Source organism: Haliotis asinina, chromosome 8 (assembly GCF_037392515.1).
Source record: "Haliotis asinina isolate JCU_RB_2024 chromosome 8, JCU_Hal_asi_v2, whole genome shotgun sequence".
Classification (NCBI taxonomy): domain Eukaryota; kingdom Metazoa; phylum Mollusca; class Gastropoda; order Lepetellida; family Haliotidae; genus Haliotis; species Haliotis asinina.
The window spans coordinates 10,394,643-10,411,307 of NC_090287.1; the positions used below are offsets into that span (position 1 = coordinate 10,394,643).

The 16,665-nt window shown below is 38.5% G+C and overlaps 1 protein-coding gene across 1 annotated transcript in view; it reads left to right on the forward strand.

Moving 5' to 3' along the window:
- LOC137294588 (glycogen phosphorylase, muscle form-like) overlaps positions 1–15,479 on the forward strand; it is a 40,540-nt gene extending 25,061 nt beyond the window's left edge. Inside the window, exons 5-18 of the mRNA XM_067825634.1 lie at positions 502–613; positions 1,033–1,115; positions 2,979–3,122; positions 4,107–4,199; positions 5,493–5,639; positions 6,077–6,240; positions 7,075–7,189; positions 7,877–7,978; positions 8,768–8,974; positions 9,702–9,923; positions 11,427–11,554; positions 12,124–12,258; positions 13,297–13,363; positions 13,610–15,479. Coding sequence (XP_067681735.1) covers positions 502–613; positions 1,033–1,115; positions 2,979–3,122; positions 4,107–4,199; positions 5,493–5,639; positions 6,077–6,240; positions 7,075–7,189; positions 7,877–7,978; positions 8,768–8,974; positions 9,702–9,923; positions 11,427–11,554; positions 12,124–12,258; positions 13,297–13,363; positions 13,610–13,789 — 1,899 coding nt within the window. The 3' untranslated portion in view covers positions 13,790–15,479. The remainder of the gene's footprint in view (positions 1–501; positions 614–1,032; positions 1,116–2,978; positions 3,123–4,106; positions 4,200–5,492; positions 5,640–6,076; positions 6,241–7,074; positions 7,190–7,876; positions 7,979–8,767; positions 8,975–9,701; positions 9,924–11,426; positions 11,555–12,123; positions 12,259–13,296; positions 13,364–13,609) is intronic.
- The last annotated feature ends 1,186 nt before the right edge of the window (positions 15,480–16,665 follow it).

A 16,665-nucleotide genomic window follows, 5' to 3' on the forward strand; every position in this document is an offset into this window, starting at 1 on the left:
CTATCGTAGGGATTTTTAATGGACATAAAAATGCTTATATGTACCCCAAGGAGGACATTCTTCAAAGAATTCATAACCTCTACAGGTTTGTATAAGTTTAGATGAGACAATCGAGTCATCAAGAACTTGAGCAATGCTCTATGCATTTATGTACCGATGACGTTTCAACCAAGCCAGTTATCCTGACCACCCAGTCCTGTTAGTCGCCTCTGACTACAAGCATGGGTAGCTGAAGTCCTAGCTTGGATCTTCACTGGTGCATATTTGGTAGACCTATCGTCAGATCCTACGCTTTCATTCACCCTGTCTCAGGCCATCTACAGAGCTGGTTTCTAATGTAGATTTTGACATTTGGCCTTCTTGTTTCTCTACAGAATTCATGCTTGATAGCAGGGACAGATTCTGCTTTGATGTGCAGCTAATGTAATCAAGTCAGTTGTTTACCTGTTCCAGGTCTGAACCTGTAGTTAAGAGATTTGTAACATGAGGTTGTGTTTGTAGGTAGTGTTCGCTATGCCGTATGACAGCCCTATCCCCGGGTATGGAAACAACACAGTCAACACACTCAGACTGTGGTCAGCAAAGGCACCCAACAGCTTCGATCTCAGATTCTGTAAGTTTGCATTTTATGAATAAGTAGTTGGACACCTGTTTATACTTGTTTTTAGAATTTACATAGAGTTGCACCTAAGTAATGTTGATTTGATGTGTTTATCAGTTGTCTTGTTTTTGTTATACCTTAAGACAAAATAACTACTAATACAGCAAGAGAGTGATTTTGCTATAAAGCAGGTAGGTTTATGTGTCTGTGTAGAGTTGCTTCACTTACATGTGGCAGAGTCCTGTTATGAATTCAAATTTCACATTTTCCCAGGTTGTGATTCTTGGTGTGTCAGAAACATACAGCACTCACTTACTTACTTACTCTCTAAGCTGCTGTTAGTAGTTCAGAGGAAACTACCGCCTAAACTTGAAGAGTGCAGAAAAGGAAGTTTTCAGAAGAACAGTGATGTTAAATCTTTCTGTTTTCAGTCAACAATGGTGCATACATTGATGCTGTCTGTGACCGGAATCTGGCTGAGAATATCTCCCGTGTGTTGTACCCCAATGACAATGTGAGTTACTGTGCAGACATTGTTGTGAAGATTACAGCTCAATACTCACTCTGATCGTATCTGACATCATTTACATCTCGCTGCTGTAATGATGGACATGGAAATGTTTGACACTGTTGTCTTAATATGTTGTGAAAATCAAAAACATTCAGACTCTTCTTTGTGTGCTTCATTGTACTTCATCACGATCTTTACATGAATCAGAATCTAATGTATATGAAAGCCTTAGTTTAGGTTGTGGTAAGACAGAAGCACAGCTACTTTTACTTGTTTTAGTGGCATTTAGAAGTTGATGTTCATCAAAAGCAGATATGCAGTGTTGTACATCAGATGTTTGATAGCAGTGTCAGTATCTACACTGAAATGTTAATAATAAAAAACCCATGGAGATAAGGGTTAGAATCGGTCTTCAACAACCCATGTTTGTCGTAAGAGGGTAATAACAGGATCGGGTGGTCAGACTTGCTGACTTTGTATCCCAATTGTATGGAATCTTGTTCATGCTGTTGATCATCAGATTTTCTCGTCCAGACTTGATACAGTCCGCTGCCATAAAGCATATTCCTGGTGTTTTTATGCAGTATCATGTGCAAGCTGTTGAAGACTTGTACTGATATAATTAAGTGAATAACCCTTAACTATCAGATGTAGTACTTATTGCCTCTTTGAGAACAAAGCCTTCTCCGAATATACACTGCTACCATGGTAACAGTGAACTTATTCACCCTTACCAGGGTATTGCGCTTAACGGTATTAGGATTTGTTTGTTAAACTATAGAGCTAAACAAATTATAATATTCATAGTTTACTAACTCTTGTTTGTTAAAAGTCAGGTGTAACTGATACAGTAAACTGTTGGTTATCAAGTACATTGTCAGGGAGATTGTTGGCAGCTATCCAGGTTAGAGGTACATCTGTTAATGTCCTGTCATTCACTCATGGCACAATACAAGAGGAATGCTTTCTTCACTGTTACACTCCTCACTGCAGACATTCCAAACCCAGAGGATAGTACACTTGTGCATCTATCTGGCTTAAACACTTTTTTAAGAACAAGATCATGTTATTCGAGATGTCAGTCACATTCACAAAGCAAACGACCTTGAAACATGAATGGATGGTATAGTTGTGTAGTTGGAACTGTTAATAGCTCTGGATGGTGGGGTAGCTTAGTGGTCAGAGTACTCACTTGTATCAATGAAGACTTGGGTTTGTTTCCTCACATGGTGTAATGTGTGAAGCCCATTTCAGGTGTCCCCCATTTTGATAGTGTTTTAATATTGCTAAAGTCAGTGTAAACCTGTACTGGGGGGGTTGTTCTCATACATGTGACCTCATTTATTGTCTTAGGGCTGTATATTATGATATGTTTGCTATAATATGATGTTTTATGCCTTAGTGGTGGCCATTAAAATATGACCTGGAGTCTGCATGATTTTATCCAGAAATCCTTCAAGTCTTTTTTTATTAACTTCTGACCCATATCGACCCGTGAAAGTCCCGGGGTAGAATAGGCCTTCAGCAACCCATGCTTGCCATAGAAGGTGACTCAGCTTGTCGTAAGAGGCGACTAACGGGATCGGGTAGTCAGGCTCACTGACTTGGTTGACACATGTCATCGGTTCCCAATTAAGCAGATCAATGCTCATGTTGTTGATCACTGGATTGTCTGGTCCAGACTCGATTATTTACAGACCGCCTCCATATAGCTGGAATATTGCTGAGTGCGGCGTAAAACTCAACTCACTCACTCACTCTGACCCATATCAGTGTCACTGTTCATGGGGAATCTGATATTGGGATGAAGGCTATTTGATGTTGTGAATGTATTTCTGGCTCATGTGGAGTATGTTTATGTTGAAGGTGTTCGAGGGCAAGGAGTTACGACTCAAGCAGGAGTACTTCCTTGTTGCTGCCACTCTGCAGGACATTGTACGCAGGTTCAAATCTTCTAAGTTTGGTTGTAGAGATCCGGTCAGGACTTCATTCGACACATTTCCAGATAAGGTCAGTAATCCCGAAGTGTCCAAATGCCTAATGCCGTGAAAGACTGTAGAATTAAAGGCACTGGATACATGTCTTGAAAATACCTGGAACTTAATAGAAATAGTATTTTGAAAGAACTTTCAGCTACTCTGCTGTTCGTATTGCATTTAAATGTAACAAATAAATGATGTTTTAAATATCAATGTAGATTTACCTCCCTTCAAATCCTTCCCCAGGAAACTTTGATGCTTTTTTAAAGCGTAGTGATAAAGATAATGAATCTGTTGTTCACATCAGCATTTTGTCCTTTTGTGGAGTATTTGTGTCCTTTCAAACTATAGCTACAACTTTGGACTGAAAATGTTCTGAAACTTTGTATAATCCTAGAAAAAAAAGTATGAAAGTATGTTGAGCTTGTTTGAACTCAAACTTTTAGAAAGTTATGAATGTATTAAGTACTGAATATATCAGTATACATATCTCATTTTTACCTTTAAACATTTTTATCACCCTGCCCCTGTAGAAAAGAGTCCCATGAAGGTTTATGGTTAGAATAGGACTTCGCAACAAATCCTTGCCATGAAAGGCGACTCTGCTTGTTGTAAGAGTTGACGAACAGGTTGGGTGGTCATGCTCGCTGACTTGGTTGACACAAGTCATTGGTTCCCACTTGTGCAGATCAGTGCTCTTGCTTTTGATCACTGGATTGTCTGGTCCAGACTTGATTATTCCCAGATCGTCGCCATATAGCTGGAATATTGCTGAGTGCTGCATAAAACTAAACTCTCTCACTCAAGTTTCATTATTTACTGACTCTTGTTGCCCTTTAACTGTATGGAGATTTGTTTGTTTAGCTGTAGAGCTAAAGAAGTTAAAATATTACTAAATAAAACTACTTATAGTCACACAATTTTGAAAATATTGCATGTGGCCAAATCTAGGACTTTGTCTGTGGTGTGGTTCTTTTTAAATCTGCAAAACTTTATGTTTGACCTTATTTCTTAGGTGGCCATCCAACTGAATGACACTCATCCCTCATTGGCAATTCCTGAACTCATGCGAATACTGATTGACATTGAGAGAGTTCCTTGGGAAAAGGTAAACCATCAGCTGACTTGTGAAGCATGTTTCAAGGAGAGACTTTCTTTGAAACTATGTTTACACTAAATTACAGGTAAAGAATAGTAACAGTTGTCACAGTATAAAGAATGTATATATGAACAGATATGGTTTGTTCTGTGAGGGTAAGTGATTCAAAACTTCAAGACGTGTAAATCACAACTTAAAGACATAGATGTGTTATATTTCATTGTTCAAAGGAAAATGTGTTCTTTTCTTCACGTTATTCCCACCTTACACACTACTACTCGATGCTTAATTTCTGTTTCTGTGTTCAGGTCACTTAAGGCCCGTGAAGGTCCTGGGGTAGAATAGGCCTTCAGCAACCCATGCTTGCAATAAAAGGCGACTATTCTTGTTGTAAGAGGCGACTAACAGGATCAGGTGGTCTGGCTTGCAGACTTGGTTGACACATGTCATCAGTTCCCACTTGTGCAGGTCGATGCTCATGTTGTTGATCACTGGATTGGCTGGTCCAGACTAGAATATTTACAGACCACTACCATATAGCTGGAATATTGCTGAGTGCTGCATAAAACTAAACTCACTCACTCACTCACTCACTCACTCACTCAGGTCACTTTACCATATTTTGTTCAGACCATATTGCCATGTGTTGTTATAGCACACTGCAGTAATAAATTAAAAAGTTATTCATCTAATTGATGTCTATGAACATGTCAGCATTAAGTCTGAATAATTCAAGATACTTTCATAACTGTATACCGTATCATTCATTTCTAGAAAATGGAAATATTTACAGCTAGTTGTGTGGCATGTTTAAACTATGGCAGCTACATCTACAAAGGAGTATATGCAACATTGAAGAAACGTTTGTATAGTACCAGGGTCTGGGTAGTGGGTTAACATAGTGGTTAAGTAAGTCATTAGTCAAATGGCAGAATTCAATTCCTATAATGGGTACAATGTATGAAGCCCATTTCTGGTGTCCTCCACCATGACATTGCTGTAATATTGCTTTTTTTGAAAAGCTGTGTACGACTAAACTCACTCACTGTATCAGGGTTTCTTTTGTTGAAATGAATTTCCAGTACAAGATGGTAAAGATATTATTCCAAAATCAGTCTCCATAACTGACATCTGATTGGTTCAAGGTCCCATTATTCACTTAGATTGGGCAATCATTGTAGTGGAGTGAGAGACATAATTTCTGGAACGTAATGACTGTTGTGATGTTTTCACTTTGCAACGGGTACCAGATACAAAAGAAACTTGCAGGCTGTTTACGCCAGCATTTGTGTCTTTCTGCAGGCATGGGATATCACTGTGAGGTCCTGTGCTTACACCAACCACACGGTGCTGCCTGAGGCCCTTGAACGCTGGCCAACATCTCTCCTCCATAATGTCCTGCCCAGACATCTGCAGATAATGTTTGAGATCAACCATCGCTTCTTGCAGGTAGGTTCAATATTGTTCTTTCCTTCGGCTTACTTCATGATCCAGTAATGATTACCCTCCACCCAATTGCCAAAAAATCATTAGTTTGGAAGTGACATAATAATTTCAGTCACTCTGATGCATTTCTTGGCACAGACTTTCTCCTGCTAATTAAGCAACTTCCAAACAAATGTCATCTTTATTTTTGACAAGTTTTCCAGTGTAGCACAACTCATATGGCAGAGGCACTTCCCTTGTGTGGTCCTCTTCTTTACTTTTTGAAATACTCTCCATATCTTATCCTACCAAACAGTTGCTCTGCACAGACAGCTGGAACAGTGTATTTTAGGAAAACATATCTGTCATTTGTTTTTAAAATGTATTTATATTTTGTGGCCTAGCTGAAATAAGTTGTAATTTATATGTTACTTGACACCAACATATCTCTTTGCACACAGGATGTAAGAGCGAAGTGGCCTGGTGACGAAGATCGTATTCGTCGCATGTCCCTGGTGGAAGAGCATGGAGAACAGAGGATAAACATGGCTCATCTGGCAATTGTTGGATCTCACGCTGTCAATGGAGTGGCTGCTATCCACTCAGAGATCATCAAGAGAGAAACGTGAGGCTTAGGAAGAGCATGAGTTATTTTGTCAGGCATTTTCATGTGACTGTATCACCCTGTATCATTGGCGTTCACAATATCTGTTAAAAAGGCATAACAAGTTTCAGGAAAGTGGTAGTACATTCTCTTCCCACAGAGGTTACTTGTTGTATCTTTCTACGAACCTATGTTCTAATAGGACCATTTCATGGTGCATGTGTTCAGGATTCGTGATTGGTTGCATTCAGATTTAGGAATGCATCAGCGACGTTGTTTCAAAAGTGATTGTTTGTGAGGCCTTGGTAATTCCTGCATGCTTTGGGAACACTAAAACATCTTCCATATTGCGATGCAAATGTTTTATGTAGACAGAACTCAGTCATGTTATGGCCAGATCAACTGTGTCTCCATAGCCCTCGTTGAAAACAGACAAGCTAGCCATTAAATGTCTTGTGTATTACATCAACACATGTCCCTGGCAGAAGAGGGATACTTGTATCCCCACACCTGCTTGTATTAGTCAAGTTGGATCTAAGTCGATGTAACACGTGTTCTGATTGGATAGAAAGAAGGGAGATAATTTGTGTTGCAATGTTTGGCCTCTAGGGGAGTTTATGAGCACCGGGAAATATGGTCGCATTAGAACAGAGGTTCATTGAAGAAACCTCCGTGGGAAGAGAACGGTGGTTATATTGAACAGCTCTGAACATCATAAACTAAATTTGTTCCCTTTAAGAGACACCCTTCCGGTCTCAGTCTTCTCATGGCGAAAGTAATCTGCTGAGGTATACAACAGTGTTGAACTACCTCTTTACTCATATTCTGAATAAGAAATGGTGTTTTCTCTGACAGCTTCAAGGATTTCTTTGAGATGTACCCAGAGAGATTCCAGAACAAGACCAATGGTATCACCCCAAGGCGCTGGCTGCTGCTGTGTAACCCGGGCCTATCTGATGCCATTGCTGATGTGAGTACCATTTCCTACAACATGAAGGGGGGGAGCCTTGACAGCTGTTGCTTGTAGAAAGTGAGACACTTATGTAGGAAATCAGGCTAAAGTATTGCTGACAACGCTTGAGATATAAAGGTATAATACTTTATGGACGACAACTTCTTTATTTCTATGATGCAACATTTCAGTATAGCTTCTTATACCCTTTTCCTGCACGAGTAATGCAAGTTTTATACTTTTCTATTATCCATCATCTTCTAAAGTGCCAATCAAACAGATAAGCAATTGAGATAGTAATGTCTGGTATTATATCTGTACATTACTGGAGTGATCCCAAATATAAGATATGTTACATTTGACCACTGTCTACAGGGTATATTGAATTTTAGTGTCTTATTTCTGGCAGGTCAAAACATAAGTGACTGTTGGATTGGTCACTTTTAGATAACTTCTTTTATTCTTTGGCAAGATTTTTCAGAGCTACTTCTTGCTCCATCATCAGGTAAAAGTTGAGTAGGTGCAAAGGGCATATATATTTCAAAATCAGGATACTATAAGTAAAAAAGGTGAAGTGCTTGTTGGTTCTTATGTTCTTGATTGATGCTGATTAATTATGTTTGTCATCTACTCTCCATGTTGATCAATTTAATACCAGTTAATGTTCTATGTATGACTGATCCATATTCCCTATCTTACTGACAGAAAATCGGTGAGGGCTGGGTAACTAACCTGAGTGAACTGCGTCAGCTGGAGCCGCTGGTGAATGACGAAAGCTTCCTGAGAGGAATCATGAGGGTGAAGCAGGTGAGCAACTCAACAACACAAACATAACTGTACTTTATCAGTTTGTGTATGCCCAATCCCTCCACAGCTGCAGTCTTGTGTGTGGTAGTGACATTTGACTGTGACTGAAGTAGTCTGAACCATGTGCAGTATGAAGAGCAGAGGACAGTATGGCTATGGTACATATTGCCGTTTTGTGATTTGGCTCAGCACTTTCCTTCCAACTTGACAAGGATGTCACTTGATCATATACCAGAAATAGCATTTACTCTGCCAATCAGCTATTTGTATGAAATTATTCCTGGTGAAGAATGTATTGCATACAAAACCTGTAAAATACTGACAGTTGGATCAACCATGCCAAAGTGAATATAGCTTTGTTTGAATATGTGTTCTTTCCCATGAACCCAATTGTATTTAAACAAAATTATTATTGATTGTTGAGTGTTCCCTCTGTTTAAATACAATGTTTTGTTGTTGTAATATTTGATGTAGTTAAGGCATTGATTTGGAACATAGGGGCATAACCCGTTCTCTGAGTTCATTGTGGCTGGTTTCAGCATGAATGCAGGACAATGTCAGATATTTCTGAAGGAGGGATTCATAGTCATGTAAAAGCAACCATTAGATGTCATAAAAGCAGAGCAGTAAATAGCTTGCTATGTTAACAGCAAGGTTCTCATCCTGTTAATTAGCCTTACACCATTTGTATGACAGACACTGGAACAGTCTAAAGTGCATCACAAAAGTTACTCAGCATATTCATCTACCCCATAGAATGGGTTAGACCTTTTCTTAATGTATGTTTAGGAAAACAAGATCCGTCTGGCAGCCTACATCAAGCAGGAGTACAACATCGAGGTGAACCCTGCCTCAATATTTGACATGCAAGTGAAGAGAATCCATGAGTACAAACGTCAGCTGCTCAACTGTCTCCACGTCATCACCATCTACAACCGTCTCAAGAAGGACCCTAGTATGGACTTTGTGCCCAGGACTGTCATGATTGGAGGAAAGGTAGGGACGGTTAGGAAAGAAACATTTTCTGATTGTTTACTGTTCTTTTATCTCTTTGTTTTTTCTTGCTATAGTTTCCACCTTCCCAGCACTGCTTGTTTCCCATCTGGGTTTTAGGTCTTTTGTGGAGAATCTGGGTTTTAGGTCCTTAGGAGCCAACGCTGGTTGTAATATGTAACTTGCTGGATTGGTCAGCCACACTCAGTGATGTGGTTGATAGTACGCTACCTGTAGAAAGTTCAAGACAGATTCATTCATGTTACTATATATAATGATTCATGTCATATTACTGTAGTTAACCTTGCATAACATGATAGATTAACAACAGCAGTGTTAAAGAATGGTGTGGTCCTGAGCTTTTTTTTTGTGTTGTATATTTAATTTGCTATGTCGCTTTTGAGGCTGTTCACATCAGTCAGTGACTTGTCATATTTTTGAGTAGGTATAGGCAGCCATCATATAGCTGTAATGTTGCTTAAACTTAATAAACTCTGATGATCTTGTAAGATGTCCTTTGAGTTTTCTCCCTCAGTATTCTTCTTATTGTGTATGAAGCAGCTGTATACTTGCTATCTCAGCAACGTTCCTGTTACGTATACAGTGAAAATTTAGCATTAGATTTTGATGAGTATCAGGGCAAAGAAAACTTGAGCTATTCTTCCTGAATGAAATACTCATTAAACATAAGTCAAGTTTGCAAAAGAATCAGCCTTCTTCTTGTATTTAGGCTGCACCTGGATATCATATGGCAAAGTTGATCATCAAGCTCATCAACAATGTCGGAAGAGTCATCAACAATGACCCTATTGTCGGCGACCGTCTCAAGGTGGTATATCTCGAGAACTACCGTGTGTCCCTGGCTGAGAAGATCATCCCAGCGGCCGACCTCAGTGAGCAGATCTCCCTGGCAGGCACTGAGGCATCAGGCACTGGAAACATGAAGTTCCAGGTAGGAAGCTGTCCTTAAAGAAATGACAATATTACATCGACATCTTTATTGTCTCTGTGGTCTACATCAAGCTGTGGATTCTGATCTGTGAATATATACAGGAATATCATTTCACAAGTTCAGCATGTTTATACAGAGGAACTTGTGTTCTCGTACTAAGCATTCTGAATATGACATCTGCAAGTTACATGTGTACATTTGTGGAGCTGTATAGTCCTAGGCCAAATGCTAGAAAAGTCCCTATCTTTTAGGATCTCTCAGCAGCTGTAAACATGTTACCCAGTAATTAGTATATGACACTTCCCCTGTCCAATTATTCTTGTTGATATGGAACTAGCCACAACATGTATTGGTTTGCTAGAAACAAACTGGATTCAGACCAATGTTAAAACAGTGTCCACGTGTTCATAGACCAACTGCATGAGTATTGACCGTGTGTCTATTGGATGGCAACAGGAAATGGTGTCCAACATGGTCAAGACATGCAGTAGGTGTGATAAGGCTGGGTGTATCATATTACCTGATTTTGATGCTATCTCTACAGTTGGCCTAGGAGTATGTAGTTTCATTAAAGGGAGACTCTACTACATACAGGCAAACAAAGGCCTTGCCAAAGAGTTATAGTGAAACAATAAAGATGTAGAAATCCACAGGTCAAACCTTCATACTCATTAGTAATCTAACATATTCATATGTTTTGGGTTTTCTTAACGTTCAGCAAATACCTCACAGTATGTGTCTTCATAATGTCATTTTAGTTAAAATTGTGAGAATTTTTAGAAATCCTGTTTGGCCTTTTGTGGCCATGTTTGTGTGTCAGGTTGAATGTTACCTCCCTACCTATCAATATAGTTTTGAGTTCTTCCTCATTTTTCATACTTGTCAAAAGACGGAGTATTATTTCACATATGTAAAATCAGGGGTTCACAGTGCATGTGACATTAAGAAAGTAACTTTTCCTGACTCATTTTCCATGAACCCTGATTTTATAACATAATCATGATGATGTAAATATGAAGGAAAGAAATATACATGGCATTTGATATTAATGTTTACTGGACTATTTATTGATAAGTGATTAATAGCAAACAAGGATAACTATTTTATCCTTGCGAAATTTAATGGCTACATTTTGAGCAGATATGAAATGAAATCCAAGTTTATTTGCAGTTTGGAACCATAGCTGGAAATTATCTAGTAGCCCACAGACAAGTAAGGTACCATTATTTGGTTCCCCGAATTGAAAACTGACTTTCCCTGGACATTGGGCAATGGGATTTTTGAACCCCTGTGTAAAATGTCTGATGAGGAGAACCATGCTTAAGTTCACTGTGTTCACTCACCAACTTTTTCATACTGGTACAGTGAACATGTGGTGGATTAAACACCATTGATATTCAGCTGATCGGACACATCAGTATTCACTCTACTGACAAGGAGACCATTGTGATGACTAATATCATAAACAGTTCAGTTGAATGTAACATAATGTCTCTGTTGCAGCTGAATGGTGCCCTGACTATTGGCACCCTGGATGGAGCTAATGTTGAAATGAGGGAAGAAATGGGCCCTGACAACATCTTCATCTTTGGAATGACAGTGGAAGATGTGGAGGAGCTCAACAAGCGAGGGTCAGTCTCTCTTCATAACTTGCATCTAAATTTTGTTCATTAAATGCTTTGGATCTTTGTTAACATGTGGGTTTCAATCACCATAGTGCTGTGATCCCATTGCTGATCATGACCAGGGACTGATGGAAGAGCTGTATAGCATACCCTGAAACATTAAACAATTCTTAAACTGACAACTGCAGGATGTTTAATGTACTGAACAGCAAATGAAATGCAACTCTGGCTTTTTAACAAGTTTTAAAATAGAAGACATAAGCATGAACACTTTCTTTTATGAGATTTCCTTTTTTCGAAACGTGCATTTCTTTTGCTGTTCAGTATGTATGACTTTGTTCCCATGGTGTCATTGCTGTGGTAAATCTATTGTTTTCTACCATTTTAAGTTTAAGAAACAGGACCTAGATTTTCGAAGCTCTATTAGCATTATGATAGTCGTAAGTTAATGTTAATGTATGTCACTTTTGACTATGTGAGAGATTCGAAACTGTGAGCCCTGCATTATAATGAGTGGACTGAGTGGAATAAGGCAGAGACGTGTTCTGACTAATGTTGTACATTGGTGTGTGCAGGTATAACCCAAGGTCCTACTACGAGGGTAATGCTGAACTGAGGCAGGTTCTGGATCAGATCAACAATGGATACTTCTCCCCAGAAAACCCAGATCTCTTTAAAGACATCTTCAACAATCTGATCAACGATGATAGGTCAGTCTACAACCCCAACAAGCAGGCTGATGATCAAGGCCTCTCATCTGATGATATATAGATAAATTCCTTTTTTTGTTTTGGAATACTTTGTGTCTGTACACTGATACAAGTCAGAGCTTTTAAGTTGTTTTTTTCCATATTTACATATGTTTTTGTGGATACAAGTGAAAAAGGTGTCAACAGGGAGTACAAGCGTTTTACAAAACCAACAGTGTCCATCCATGAGCATACAGTGTGCTATTGCTGGTACAACTAATTCTAATGTACTTGACATAGAAGAGGACCTCTGTTTAAAATCTTAAGTTTGTTTTTTGTGTGACTGCAGTCACAAACACATGGTTTATGTGAATGATGTAATACAGGTAGTTTTCTCAGAATGATAAACATGATGCTTGTCTTTCCATGTATTTGGAGGGATGGGAGCAGTTAAGTATGACAATTAATTGCGCAGAGTTGTTTCCTTTGGACATGCTGACAGCCAGTGATATAATTATAAATTTCTCAGTCTGTCAACACTTGATTAATTTTTTCTGGTTTAGCCAAAGTTGTAAATGTATGTGGCATGCATCTCTTTAGGGTCTTCTTCCATTATGAGTTCAGAGGCAGCCATAACTAGAATGTTGTACTAACAGTGTTCATAACTGGTGTTTCAAAGTAACAGGACATTGGGCCCTTAAAGTTTCAGCTGCGTGTCTGACCCACTGAAAATTCACAGGACTCATAGAATAAAAATTAAACACTCATTTCAGTTTTAGCATTTCTTATAATTGGCATTGAAATTATTAACAAACATAAGATTTATAACAGCACACAAGTGTCACATGCCACAAATAACAACTTCAGACAATGTCATTGTGAAATTTTTAGTCAGACACCGGGGCCGGTTGGGTCTGTCTTTGACTGTCGGCAGAAATCTGCAGGTTGCTTGTATTTACATTGCTCAGTTCATTGCCAGTAACTGTATTTTTACATTTTAACATGTTCATAAGTTAATTCCATTTTCCAGATAGATTTTCAAATAAAATATGTTTTCAGGTTCCGTCTGTTGGCTGACTACGAAGCATACATAAAATGTCAAGATGACGTGAACGAACTCTTCAAGGTAACATTAGTCATGCTTTCAGTTTGTGTTATCATTCCTTATTGCAAAGTGTATCACATTGTTTCACAGTATCTTAATGATACATGTTTATCATAATTCTGTCATGGGACATTTTGTCAGGACTGTTGCTGCCTTCTGTAGGATTTGCTCTGATTATTTTCTACATTTGTGTGTTGATGATTAAATATGCATGAGTCAGTTCTTGAGTACACAGTTTCTGACTGAAACTTATTTTTCTGTTCTCAGAATCCACTGGCATGGGCAAGGAAAGCATTACTGAACATAGCAGCATCTGGAAAATTCTCCAGTGACCGCACTATTTCTGAATATGCTCGTGAAATCTGGGGAGTGGAGCCAACAGATGTGAAGCTGCCAGCTCCCCACCAAACCAAAGATGGGGCAGACAGTGGTATCCCAACAGTTTAGGAACAGGTTTTGAGTTAGCAACACCCAGGCCCAGCAGGTCAAAAGTATCACTGAGACAGTGACAGTGTCATCTCCAGTTGGAGACAAGTGTTCTGTCTGTTCTGTGAAATCCCAAAGATCTGATGTTCTTGAAAGCCGTTTACAGTTAGAACTATGATTAATGCTTGCCTCATTACATTGCTACCCTGACTTATCTTTACACAACAATCATGCTGTGGAGATTTGCAATATTACAGTGTTATTTGTTAATACTGATATGTATATCTTGTTAAACTCATTAGAAATAACATTTAGACATTTGTTGTAGCCTCAGAGAAGTAAAGATGACATTTTTTTGTCATTTTAATCCATAAGATGAACTTATTGCATACATACTCTATCTGTAGTATTGTCTAATTTCTAGTATTTATTCATTTAGCATTTCTTATTAAACCAGCATTATGGCTTTGCTTGTAGTTGAGATCTTACTGCCACATTCACGATAGAGAAAAGCTATGCAAGTTAGGGTCACTTGATGTCAAAAAGCTAATGGTCTGTTAGAAGAATGAAAATTTAAGCTGTTGAAAAATTTAGTGAATCTGTCTTGAAAATACTGACTTGCCATTCACATTTGCTCAATATGTGCTGTGACAAAAGCACACCAGTACTGGTTCATGTCCACCTAGTCCTATCTTTTTGCTTAAGCATCAAGAAGGCTTTTTGAATGTTTCCTTTAAGTTAAGTTTTGAGCTGTGGGTTGTATTGTTCTGGTGATTACTCCAGAGTAAAGTGTGATGTCAACTGTGGGCTAATGTCTTAAAGGACCTAGTTTCTGATGAATGACATACCTGCTTGTGATAGTGCTAGAAACTTACTCTCTTCATCTTATCTTCCAACTTGTTTCTCACATCATGTATATCCTGTTACCATGCTTACAGAAACATATTGTTGTTGAAATCATCTCAAGACATCTTGACAGCATTACCTAATTGAGAAACTGGTTTTAGTGGATTTTACAGAGTGATTTAATAGAGTGCTATGAAATATTTCTGCATCTTCTTTGAAGATTGCAGGATTATTGTATTATTTGGTACATCAGTACAAGGTCAAGGTCAACTGGGATTACTTGGGAATTTCCTATACATCTAAAGTGAATATGATGGTTCTATTTCATTATCCTGCTATCCTGTTGCACTAAACCTTGCATCTGAATGAGTCATGGACTTGCTGTTTCAAAAACTGTTCAGATCTGCTCTCATTTTGGCAGTTGGGCTCAGCACGCCATTACTACCAGACATCAAATTTGTGAATTAAACTTGTCAACGCTTTCCCGCTCAGTGTTACGTGAAGGTGTTATACACACAAATTCCAAATCCACCACTTTGTGTAATATGGAAGTGTTTTACCTCTTTCCCTACGAACATGTTTGTTATTTTTTCCCAGTGATGTTACGTTTTGTTTTCTTGTTTTATTATCAAACCATTCTGTTTTGTGTTCCATAATGGATTTACAATGTCTGCTGACCCCAAGCACCAGTGCTACTTATCTGTGTGTTAGAGCTGATATTGCATGCATTTTCTATGGGCATTGCAATATGATGCATCTGTAGCTAGGGCAATATGCCTGTCCAGTTCCAGTTGCAGGGATGTTGACTTAGAGGTTCATGTTGTCAAAGAACAAAATGTCTTTAATAAAAAATATTCATATCTCAGTTAATTTCTGTAGTGTGTATTGGCCTCAGTGTTGCTTAGAACAGTATTCTAGTTCTTTACAGTTCTATCAGGACAATGTTAATTAATTTGGAAGGAAAGTCTGAAAAGATTACATTTTTGTGAAACTCGTAAGCAGAGGTGGAGGACTGGGATTTGAACCTCTGATTGTAGGCAGTGATCGAAATAACAGACTGCCCGACTAGCCAGTGGCCGTGGCCAGTAAATTTTGAGTCAGGCAGCCTGGAAATTCTCTCCACCAGCACGATTGTCTGTTCTCTGGCTGAAATTTTTAAGGTTGACCTACTTTCAGTTCGCTCTCAGGACGATCATTCCATTTAAATTGTCATGTCATATTTTGATTTAAGAAAGATGAATGAAAGCTACCAGCATATTCCATAACTATACATGGGCAACTCTTCAGCCAGTGAAGATAGCAATAGGACACTAAAACTGGCTGGCTTAGTAAGCTACGCTATGATTAGATATCTGTAGTCACATGGTTCAATAAGAACCAATCAAAAAGAGGGTTACTTAAAGGTTACATTTATGGGCCACCCACCTGGCTGTCAAGTTGAGTTGAAAAATTATTTCAATCACTAATTGTAGGTGTCTAATATGTCCAATGGAGGCAACTCCAGCCAGCAAATTGCAGCATCCCAAATGACTTAATGAATTTTGATCTCACATATATTCTGACATGTTTGTAATGGACGACTACAAAGGTCACTTAAAGTGTCCTGTTTCAGGGCATTTATGTGAAAAATGAGCAGGATGAAAAGGCCCAGTTACAATAAAAACATCACTGTAAACTTAAAAATGATTAATATGGACATCTTGGAAATCTGACTGTGGAGGTAAACCTCTAACTAGAGTGGATTCCACTTGGATCAACAGATTCATATGGTTACTCTGATTTAAGCCATTTCATGGTTGATGTATAATTTCTAACTACATATAATTTACATTTTTATCCATTTACTTGTTTAAATGCTTGTTCATAATGAACAGTGGGTTAATGGCACAAAACTGACTGCCTCAGCAATATCATGAGGTCATCATTAAAAAGCTGAAGCTGTCTATTGAAGTGCACCTTAACCTCTTGAAGTCAGGTAGGTCACTGGCACCAAGATTCAGGAATCTAAAAGGAACCAAAAGTAGAATATGGTTGAAAAGAAAACAACCAGT